Consider the following 11980-nt stretch of genomic DNA (forward strand, 5'->3'; position numbering starts at 1 on the left):
GATTAAACAGGGATACAAATATATCTACCAAACAGTACGTAAGGAGAAACTAAGGACCCTAAAAACCTCCCAATGGTTAATAGTGACGGAAATTCCAAGCGGAACCGCGACCACTGGAAAAGGTGCAGGCGGGAGCGCGCTGCATGCTGGGACTTGTAGTCTCTTCCGGGAGTGGTCCACAGTGTGGCTGCGCGGAAGCGCGGGCGGTCTCTCCCGCGCATGCGTGCGGCGGCGGCGGCAGGGCTGATTGCCGCCTAGAAGACGCTTACCGAGCCGGCGTCCGGGAGTTCGGCATGGCGATTCCCCCAGTGTCCATGGGACCCTCAGCGCTGGGCCAGAGCGGGCCCGGCTCGATGGCTCCCTGGTGCTCAGTGTCAAGCGGCCCGACGCGCTACGTGCTCGGGATGCAGGAGCTGTTCCGCGGCCACAGTAAGACGCGCGAGTTCCCGGCGCACAGCGCCAAGGTGCACTCCGTGGCCTGGAGCTGCGACGGGCGTCGCCTGGCCTCGGGGTCCTTCGACAAGACGGCCAGCGTCTTCTTGCTGGAGAAGGACCGGTTGGTGAGCCGCTGGGACCCGGCCCAGGCTAGGGGGAGAGGGGGTGTGGTAAGGCGAGGTTGAAGAATGGCGTGAGGAGAGCGGAGGTGAGAAGGGAGGAGGAAGAAGGGGCGTGGAGGAGAGGGGCCTGTGTGAGGCGCGGAGGAGAAGCGTGGGGGTGAGGAGCGGGGAGCGGACCGCTGAGCGGTGAAGATGGGGGTGCTGGGGAGGGCTGGTGGTTGGGGTGGGGGCACGGTGTGTGCGGGGTGTGATAGTAAGGAGGCGTGAAGATGAGCGGGGGTGAAGGTGCGCGTGGAGAGGAAAGGCCGATGGTGAGGCTGGCGGGGACACTTGTGTGGTGGTGAGGAGCGGCTGGGACAGTGGTGGTGGGCTCCTGTGCTGATGGGGAGAGTCATTCTGAAAATGACAGGGCCTCCGTGCAATTGAGGAAGCGAGTTGGGACCCTTGGTAGAAAACCAGAAAGGATGAAGGCCAGGGAGGGGTACAGAGTAAGGACATTGGTGTGGACCCGGTCCTCAGAACTGTTCACACTGATTGGGGAGGACGGAAGAGTAGGGTATTGGGAACGGTTTTGGGGAAGTGATTTAGAAGGAGTGGACTCTCTACTCATCCAAACTTATGTTGGTTGCCAGATACATCGTTTTGAATAAGGTTAAGAAATTACATGGATAGGCAGGTACATATGGGTGAAGTGGTATCTGGATTTTGTTCTTTCAGGTCAAAGAAAACAATTATAGGGGACATGGGGATAGCGTGGACCAACTCTGTTGGCATCCAAGTAACCCTGATCTCTTTGTCACTGCGTCTGGAGACAAAACCATTCGCATCTGGGATGTGAGGACTACGAAATGCATTGCCACAGTGAACACTAAAGGTAACTGTTCAGAGGGCAGTAGGAAGATGAGCTACTGATAGTTACTCATTTTAAATATCTTCTCTGTTGGTATGGGACATCCTGAACTGAAGAAGACAGTCGCCAGCTCCAAGGACCTGAGAGTTTAGTGCAGGGAGAGACATGTGTATTGAAAAAAAATAACATAATATAACATGGTCATCCTGTAATGGATAGGTCTACAAGGTGGATACTGAGAATGGAAACACTTAAGTATGCCTGGGGAAGATAGGGAAGGCTTCACAGAATTTGAACAAACCCTTAAGGTAGCCAAATAGATTTAGTGGTCACCTTGTAGTGGGTAGGCAGCTCTAGCAGGGAACAGCATGTACCAAGGAGTGGAGAACTCAGGAAAGTGCTGATAGGCTGGAATGACTGATCTTGGAATAAATGACTTTGATAGTTTGGGAGAAAATGACCTGGAAGTTGTATAGTACATTTATAGACTGTTTTTCACCAGATATTGCCATATAAACCTTGAGGCCATTTATTAAATTATATTGGCTAAGATGTTATTGATTATAAGATGCATCAATATTTTGTTTCATTAGGAAAGAAGATAAAGTTTTATTAGACAATCATGATACACCAAAAATTTTGAACTGATGCATTCTAAGATACATTACAGGTAATAAAGTGTGAAAAAATATGCATCTTAGAATCAATAAAGTTGATGAAATTTGTGGGCTACTGGACTTTATTGGCAAGGCTTGTACCTGGAGGTGGAATGATATGGTTTCCCCAACTAGATAGCTGGTGATATGTGAGTGATTTAAGTATGTAGATGAACATTAAAAACTGATAGTATATATATTTTAATGTCTATTAGAAAAAAAGAACTAGCTTATAGAATTTATTGCTGAAGTGAAGCTATTTAAAAATTTGGAGGGGTCAGTTTTAATAAAAGTCTTGAAGGAAGAAGAAGTATAGCTATTACATGAATAGTTCAAACATTGTGAAAATGGCATGTGAATGACTGGAGTTTGGGAAGTGCAGGTATAAGAGAGAATTAGAGGCTCGGGTGTCAAGTGTGCATTTAGATTTGTTACTTCATAACTTTGATACTTTGGCCCATCTCTCTTTCAGTTTTTCATCTGTAAAATGGGGAGGAAAAATGTCCCTTAGAGACATGTGAGCACTAAAGGGGGAAATGTGTAGATGAGTGTGCTGGACTTCTGGTTAATCTGTAAGTGGCAGTTCCCTTCTACTGATGAGGACCTTAGTGAATGTACTCTGGCGATAGCTCTAGTCTTTCTTTGATAACAAGATAAACTTCTGGAGTACTGTGGGCTAACAGTATCTTGCTGATCATATCTGGGTTCCCAGGAGAGAACATTAATATCTGCTGGAGTCCTGACGGGCAGACCATCGCAGTAGGCAACAAGGATGATGTGGTGACATTCATTGATGCCAAGACGCACCGCTCCAAAGCGGAGGAGCAGTTCAAGTTTGAGGTCAATGAAATCTCCTGGAACAATGACAATAACATGTTCTTCCTGACAAATGGCAACGGTTGTATCAACATACTCAGGTGAGGGGGTTCTAAGTTTAGGGGACTGTCATGTCTTTGCACTGGGTGCTGTAGTGGATCCCGAGATGAATTAGATGCGAGTCTATCCTGAAAGAGCCAGAAGGACAAACAATTGACTGTTGAACAACATGGATTTAAACTACCCAGGTCCCCTTACATATGGATTTTTTCAGTAGTAAATATTACAGTACCACATGATCTGAGATTGGTTGAATCTGGGATGCATAGCCGCAGATACAGAGGAACTGTGGATACAGAGGACCAGTTGTAAGTTATACATGAATTTTTGACTGTGTTTGTTCAACCCCTGTCAGATTGACCCCTGACTTTGTTCAAAGACTGACTGTAGTTATAAGGAATTCTAATCTCTCTTGAGTGCCTTTGAACTCGGTACCTTATATTTTTCTGAGTCTTCAGAGAAATCCTAGGGAGTTGATAATGGTATGCTTTCCATTTCACAGATGAGGATCAGGGATCTCAGAGGGGTTAAGTGACTAGTTAGCTAGTGAGCACTTGAACTGGATGTACCTTGAAGTATAGCTAATTCGTACCTTCAAAGTCTCAGCTTAAATATCACTTTCCCTCCAGGGAAGCCCTCTTTATCCCCAAGGTTAGAAGCTTATTTTATTTACTTCTTTTGGAAGCATTTCTCATTCTACATTATAAATGCATGTTTATTTCTTTGTGTCTTCTATTAGACTAAATTCTGTGAATTAGGGGCTGTATTTAACTTGTTTACTGTTGAATTCCTAGTGCATAGCCCAGTACGTGCTACGTATAGTCAGGATCTTAGTGAATATTCTCTAAATGAATGAAGTTGTGGAATTGAAGTTGAGGTCTGTCTGATTCTGTTCTTTCTGCTGTCTTGGTTGGACACTGCAAGGCAGAGTGTGCTAGGCTCTGCGATAGAGAGATTGGGAGTTTGCTGTGGAATCCCAAGGATTGACTGTGGGACTTGGGAGTTGAACGAGGCAGCTTCTGAGCTTGACCTCGAAAGATTAACAGAATTTTAAGAATTAGCAAAAGGGAACTGCACAGTGGACAAAAACAAGTATGAATGAACATGGCTTATTTGGAAGATAGTAGATCAGAACTGCTGGGAGTGGTGGCAGATAAAGTATCTGAAGAGAGGTTCTGAAACAGGAAGATAAAGTTGATGTGTAATTTGGTACCAGATTATTTGGGACTGGAAGTCTAAACTTAGTAACTTGAATTTTACTCTGTAGGCAGTGTTTTTGTTTTTTTTAAATTTTTTTTATGAGCTTTTGTATTAGATAATAAAACAGATGTAGAAAACCACAAAATGCAAGTATATGGCTTAATGAACTATTATATGCATAACACCTGTGTAATCCCACCAAGTCAAGAAATATTATTTTGCTTGCCATCTCAGAAGTCTTTCCATGGGCTTTGTCCTAATCAAAACTCCCTCCTCGGAAAGCACTGTCTTGATTTTTATATTATTTCTTTACAGTTTTGCTACCAAGTGTGAATTTCTGGATACTCTAATTCTGCCCATTTAAAAAAGTGTGATATGCCTTTTAAGTCAGTTAAACTATGGAGTCTCCCTCCTTCCCTTTGTTTTACTTAGAACTTAACTGTTGAAAAAACAGGCTGTTAACCTGGGGAGCTTGTCTCAGTCTGGATTTTGCTGATTCCGACTGCTTGCTCATTTAAGAGTCACTTTGTCTTATCAGTTTGGTTACCCAGTAGTATAGTAAGTTTAGAGAAAGCATGATAAATGCTTGATAATTTCCCTTTGTCATTAGGTAATGAATTAGTTCTCTATCACTTCCAAAGATGATCTGCTACTTTTTTTTTTTAAAGAAGGATTGTTATGGACCTATGTATTTAAGCATAGTAGATGTGTTTCAGTCTGTCATAATCATTGTCCTTATTGAAGCTGAATTTATCTTTGGCTCATGAAATCCTCTTCAAGTTGGTTCATAATAAGATATGCCAAGTTCGTCCTGTGTATTTCCTGCCTCAAATCTTTCATTAGAAAATTCCCAGAGAATCCCTGGATCCTTTTACTAGAAAATAAATGGAGCTCAGAACGTCCATATTGTTGAGTTGACCATTTCTAGACCTTTCCAGTAGACAGAGCTAGGAAGTATATGTATATACTTAAAGACAAAATAATTTGTAAATTTATACACACAGCTTCCAGTTAAAAAATCTCTTTCCTTCCAAGCTAAGTATTCTGATTCTCAGAGATGCAGGGGATTATAGAATTTGAATTTCACGTTACCTACACAGATATCTCAGAATAACAATAGTACTACCACCACCAGCGTGATTACTTAAAATTGTAAATTTTGTTTTTAGAATATGTCTTCCTCCATTAAAAAAAGTTATTAATACATGTTGTCAGATTACATGGTTATTACATTACTTTTAAACATATATAATTTCTACAAGAAACTATATGTATTTAATGTTCATCACCAACCCTGGACTGGTAAGTCTCCAGTTACTGATTGTCACAGCTTACTCTCCAGTTTCAATTCCTTAGAAAGTGTTCAAGGGGAGCAATGTTTTCTGAGTTCATACTTATCATAACTTATATACTTATAAAACTTAGTTCAGTTCAGTTCAGTTGCTCAGTCGTGTCCGACTCTCTGCGACCCCATGAATTACAGCACGCCGGATACTTATATTGTGCTGCTTCTTTGAACACTTGATAGCTTTGCTAGATATAAAAACTTTGATTCATATTTCCTTACTTGTGTATCTTAAGTTTGCTACTCCATTTTCTTTTGGCATAAAGTATTACTGTCAGAAGTCTGCTGATAATCTAAGTTTTTGACAGTCCATTAATTTCAGCTCCTTATTGCAAAATTCAAACTTAAATTGAAGAAAGTAGGGAAAACCACTAGGCTATTTGGGTATGACCTAAATCAAATCCCTTATGATTATACAGTGGAAGTGACAAACAGATTGAAGAGATTAGATGCGATAGAGTGCCTGAAAAATCTATGGACAGAGGTTCATAACATTTTACAGGAGGCAGTGACCAAAGCCATCTTAAAGAAAAAGAAATGCAAGATGGCAAAATGGTTGTCTGAGGAGGCCTTCCAAATAGCTGAGAAAAGAAGAGAAGTGAAAGGCGAAGGGGAAAGGGAAAGATATCCAACTGAGTTCAAGGAGAGATTAGAAAGCCTTCTTAAGTGAACATGCAAAGAAAAAGAGGAAAATAATAGAATGGGAAAGACTAGAGAATCTTCAGGAAAATTGGAAATACGAAGGAAACAGTTTCATGAAAAGATGGGCACAGTAAAGGACAGAAATGGCAAGGACTAAACAGAAGCAGAAGAGAGTAAGAGGAAGTGGCAAGAATACACAGAAAAATTAAACAAAAAAGACCTTAATGACCTGTATAACTATGATGATGTGGTCATTCACTTAGAGTCAGACATCCTAGAGTGTGAAGTCAGGTAGGCCTTAGGAAGCATTACAATGAACAAAGCTAGTGTAGGTGATGGAATTCTAGCTGAACTATTTCAAACCCTAAAAGATGATGCTGTTAAAGCGCTGCAGTCAATATGTCAGCAAATTTGGAAAACTCAGCAGTGGCTACAGTACTGGAAATGGTCAGTTTTCATTTCGGTCCCAAAGAAAGGGCAATACCAAAGAATGTTTATAACTACCACATCGTTGCACTCATTTCACATGCCAGCAAGGTCATGCTCAAAATCCTTCAAGCTAGGCTTCAACAGTATGTGAACTGAGAAATTCCTGATATATGAGCTGAATATAGAAAAGGTAGAAGAACCAGAGATAAAATTGCCAACATCTGTTGAATCATAGGAAAAACGAGAATTCCAGAAAAACATCTACTTCTGTTTTGTTGACTCTGCCAAAGCCTTTCACTGTGTGGTTCACAACAAACTGTGAAAAATTCTTAAAGAGATAGGAGTGCCAGACCACCTTACCTTCTTCTATCTAATCAAAGCTATGGTTGTTCCAGTAGTCAAGTATGAATGTGAAAGGTGGACTATAAAGAAAGCTGAGCGCCAAAGAGTTGATCCTTTTGAACTGTGCTGTTGGAGAAGACTCTTGAGAGTCCCTTGGACTGCAAGGAGATCAAACCAATCAATCCTGAAGGAAATCAGTCCTGAATTGGAGGGACTGATGTTGAAGCTGAAACTCCAATACTTTGGCCACCTGATGCAAAGGACGACGGACTAATTGGAAAAGACCCTAATGCTGGGAAAGATTGAAGGCAGGAGAAGAAGGGGACAACAGAGGATGAGATGGTTGGATGGCATCACTAACTGGATAGACATGAGTTTGAGCAAGCTCCGGAAGTTGGTGATGGACAGGGAGGCCTGGTGTACTTCAGTCCATGGGGTTGCAAAGAGTTGGACACGACTGAGTAACTGAACTTACCTGCCTCGTGAGAACCTGTATGCAAGTCAAGAAGCAACAGTTAGAACCGGACATGGAACAAAGGAGTGGCTCAAAATGGGAAAAGAAGTATGTCAAGGCTATATATTGTCACCCTGCTTGTTTAATTTATATGCTGAGTACATCATGTGAAATGCTGGGCTGGATGAATCTCAAGCTGGAATTAAGATGGCTGGGAGAAATATCAACAACCTTAGGTTTGCAGATGATACCATCCTAATGGCAGAAAGTGAAGAGGAACCAAAGAGCCTCTTGATGAAAGTGAAAGAGGAGAGAAAAAGCTGGCTTAAAACTTGGCATTCAAAACTCTGAGATTATGGTATCCTTCCCATCACTTCGTGGCAAATAGATGTAGAGAAATGGAAACAGTGACAGATTTTCTTTTCTTGGGATCTCAAATCACTGCAGATGGTGACTGCAGCCATGAAATTAGAAGACACTTGCTCCTTGGAAGAAAAGTTATGACAAACCTAGACAGCATATTAAAAAGCAGAGATATCACTTTGCTGACAAAGGTCCATATAGTCAAAACTGGTTTTTCCAGCCGTCATGTATGGATGGGTGAGTTGGACCATAAAGAAGGCTGAGGGCTGAAGAGTTGATTCTTTTGAACTGTAGTGCTGGAGGAGACTCTTGAACAGCAAAGAGCTCAAACTAGTCAGAAGGAAATCAACCCTGAATATTCTTTGGAAGGACTGATGCTGAAGCTCCAATTCTTTGGCCACCTGATGGGAAGAGCTGACTCATTGGAAAAGGCCTTGATGCTGGGAAAGATTGAGGGCAGGAGGAGAAGGGGATGACAGAGGATGAGATGGTTGGGTGGCATCACCAACTCAGTGGACATGAGTTTAAGCAAATTCTTGGAGATAGTGAAGGATAGGGAAGCCTGATGTGCTGCAGTTCATGGGGTTGCAGAGTTGGACACTGCTTAGCTGCTGAACAACAACAAAATGTCTTTGTGTTGGTTAGTCTGGGTTCATATTCCTAAGTACGTAGTGTGTTGTTTCAGTATATTTTTGAAATCTTTATTTCAGGAAAGCCTTGATTTACAGTCTTTGATACTTATTCTGTTGTCTTAGGTTTTCTTTATTTCTATCTTAGTACCAGAGTCATCTTACCCCAGTTTGATTGGTGTCTGTTTTGTTTTTCAGCTACCCAGAGCTGAAACCTGTGCAGTCCATCAACGCCCATCCTTCCAACTGTATCTGTATCAAGTTTGACCCCATGGGGAAGTACTTTGCAACAGGAAGTGCAGATGCTTTGGTCAGCCTTTGGGATGTAGATGAGTTAGTGTGTGTTCGTTGCTTTTCCAGGTAAGCAACTCTGCTAGCATTTTGCTTGTTGGGTAAGTTAATTTTATTTCATTTTGAGTGATGTTGGGCCCTCCTCTTTGGATTATTTTAATGTCTCCTCTGTTCTGCTCTAGGCTGGATTGGCCTGTGAGGACCCTCAGTTTTAGCCATGATGGGAAAATGTTGGCATCAGCCTCAGAAGATCACTTCATTGACATTGCTGAAGTAGAGACAGGTAACTAAACCTTCACTGTCTTAACAAGACTCCTCTGTTATTCATCCTTGGCCATGAGAACTCCTATCGTGTGTTTTCATCTCTGTTCCTTACTACTTTGCCAGTATTAGCATAAGTGCATTTGCCTCCTTAAGGCGAGTTTATTATAGCTATTGTTGTCAGGTAATGAGGGAGCAAAGATTTAGGAAAGAGAGGGGCAGATCTGAAAGAAAGTGATTAAAGAAAATAGTTTTCTTTTTATTCACTTTTAATTTTTCCATTATAATACTTTTTTTCCAAAAGTTTTAAAATACAGAAAGGAAGAATGAATGGATGGATGGATGTATGAGTGATCCCACCATTTAAATACAGCCTCTTTTAGCAATATGGTGTATTTCTTTCTGTCTTTTGCCTGTATGTTGACTTATATGTTTTACAATTTAAGAAATTATCAAAGCACATGTGATTTGTTTTAAAAAGCAACAAAACAGAACTTGAAAATAGAAAAATGAGAGGCAAATATTCATTCTATAAAAGTATTTCATTTATTTTTAATGTAACTTTATTGCTTTTGGAAATACATGATACTTTAGTAAAAGAATTCAAACTATATAGAAAACTTCAAAGAAAGTGTGTGTGTGTATAAATAATATATCTAAAAATAACTTTATCGAAAAATTCACATACAATCTAATTGACCAATTTAAAGTGTATAATTCTGTGTAACCTGCATTTTAAAATCAGTACCACACTATGAACACTTTACTACATTAATCCGGCTAAAAAACGTGGCTTTGGAAAAACCATGTTTAATTTCTGCAAGCAGGCAGGATAAAAATTTTGGAAAAAGAATTTTATTTGCAAGGCAAGTATGGTTGAGTAGAAAGATCTGTGACTTCAGACAGACTGACTTCCTGTGCTGACTCTGTTTTTTCTCTCTCTTTTTTTCTCTTGCTGCTTCTTTGAGGTGTGACTTAACTGTTCAGTTACCCATTTCTTTATAAAATGGGGTTTAAAACCATTACTTGCATTGATGGTTAAAGTCATCATACTTTATTAAGTATAATGCATCTGATTCATAAGAAGTACTCAACAAAGAGCTGACATTGCAGTTTTTTTAGGAAGTGTAGGCTAGGGCTCAGAGCATGGGCTGTTAGGTTCAGATCCTGCTCCACCACCTGACTGCCTTGTGACCCCTCTGTACCTCAGTGTTCTCTGTAAAATGGGATAGAATTGTTCGTATCCTAGAGGACTATTATGCAGATTAAATGAGTTAACATAGGTAAGTACTTAATGAGTGTGGTCTACTGTTAACATACTGATTGATATCCTTATATTGATTTTTATAGGAGACAAGCTGTGGGAGGTTCAGTGTGAGTCCCCAACCTTCACCGTGGCTTGGCACCCCAAAAGGCCTCTGCTGGCGTTTGCCTGTGATGACAAAGATGGCAAATATGACAGCAGTCGGGAAGCTGGAACTGTGAAGCTGTTTGGGCTTCCCAATGATTCCTGATAGGAGGACCCAGTGTATGGCAGAGGCTTCCATTGTATAGTTAGTTTGGTCTGTTCTCTGGGGGTTGGTGGGCACCTAAAGTATTTATAAATTGGTGTGAATTGTGTCAGTATTTTGTTAGGCTGCCCATTCCAATTTCCTTTGTGTTTGGTATTGTTCCGTTCCCTGCCCCTTGCAGTGATGATACCAGTGTACCTTGTCCTCTGGGTACCGTCTGTCTTCCTGGGTGTAGGCGTGTGCTGGAATTTGTTGGGCTTAGTTCTGCTTGGACAGTACATAGTTTGGGAGGCGTAGGTGAGGAAGGGTGAGATGGTGTTGGAGATTTTTTATAATAAAAAAGAAGTACATATTAATAATTTTGAGAATTGAACATTTAATAAAACTTGACTTTTTAATTATGGGACTTCTAGGACTGTAAAAATTATGGTAATATTATCCTTATTATTTTCTTAAGTCATTATAGGGAGGTATTGTAGTACTGTATTTAAAAAAAGGTTTCAGATAGGATTTAAAGGTTGTAATCCTATCATTGCAGCCATGAAATTAAAAGACGTTTGCTCCTTGGAAGGAAAGTTATGACCAACCTAGATAGTATATTAAAAACCAGAGACATTACTTTGCCAACCAAGGTCCGTCTAGTCAAGGCAATGGTTTTTCCCGTGGTCATGTATGGATGTGAGAGTTGGACTGTGAGGAAGGCTGATCGCCGAAGAATCGATGCTTTTGAACTGTGGTGTTGGAGAAGACTCTTGAGAGTCCCTTGGACTGCAAGGAGATCCAACCAGTCCATTCTAAAGGAGATCAATCCTGGATGTTCATTGGAGGGACTGATGCTAAAGCTGAAACTGCAATACTTTGGCCACCTCATGCGACGAGTTGACTCACTGGAAAAGACTCTGATGCTGGGAAGGGTTGGGGGCAGGAGGAGAAGGGGACGACCGAGAATGAGATGGCTGGATGGCATCACCGACTCTGTGGACATGAGTTTGAGTGTACTCCGGGAGTTGGTGATGGACAGGGAAGCCTGGCGTGCTGTAATTCATGGGGTCGCGGAGAGTCGGACACGACTGAGCGACTGAACTGAACTGAACTGAACTGAATCCTATCATTTAATGTAAGCAAGAACTGGTGGTTTGTAGCATGAAATGCATGAACAATAGCACTCTGATAACATGTTAAGTCATAGCTTGTTTATGTCCACGTGTACCTGGCCTCATTCTGCAAAGATTTGTAGGCCACAGATTTATGATAAACATTGAAGAAAAATAGTAAAATATTTAATTTTTATATATTAAAAATATAAGTAAGAAATACAAAGTTATGATACGACCTATAAATTAGAATAGGAAGTCAAGACTGGGGGGAGTTAAAATAGAAACCTGCAGGGATTAAGAACCTAATTGAATGATTGAATTAAAATTTGGCTCTGTACTCCCCAGTGGCAACGTGAAGAAGGGGCTAAGTCAGCTAATTCTTATTAAAATAAGCACATGCCAGCTCCCTCAGGGAAGGCACAGTTTTTAATAGCTCTTACCACCAGAAGAAATGGCTCATGTAGGGGGTTCTTACCT

The 11980-nt window shown here is 41.1% G+C and overlaps 1 protein-coding gene across 1 annotated transcript; it reads left to right on the forward strand.

The window, feature by feature from the left end:
• Positions 1–220: 220 nt before the first annotated feature.
• Positions 221–11683, forward strand: THOC3 (THO complex subunit 3). Its single transcript, XM_055436828.2, has 6 exons — positions 221–560; positions 1275–1431; positions 2776–2980; positions 8542–8703; positions 8817–8917; positions 10246–11683. The coding sequence occupies exons 1-6, from the start codon at positions 294–296 to the stop codon at positions 10407–10409; spliced, it is 1056 nt and encodes a 351-aa protein (XP_055292803.1). The 5' UTR covers positions 221–293; the 3' UTR covers positions 10410–11683.
• Positions 11684–11980: the final 297 nt, after the last annotated feature.

The sequence above is a fragment of the Moschus berezovskii genome, chromosome 9, assembly GCF_049115385.1.
Source record: "Moschus berezovskii isolate FMDL1 chromosome 9, NW_MosBer_1.0, whole genome shotgun sequence".
Taxonomy (NCBI): Eukaryota; Metazoa; Chordata; class Mammalia; order Artiodactyla; family Moschidae; genus Moschus; species Moschus berezovskii.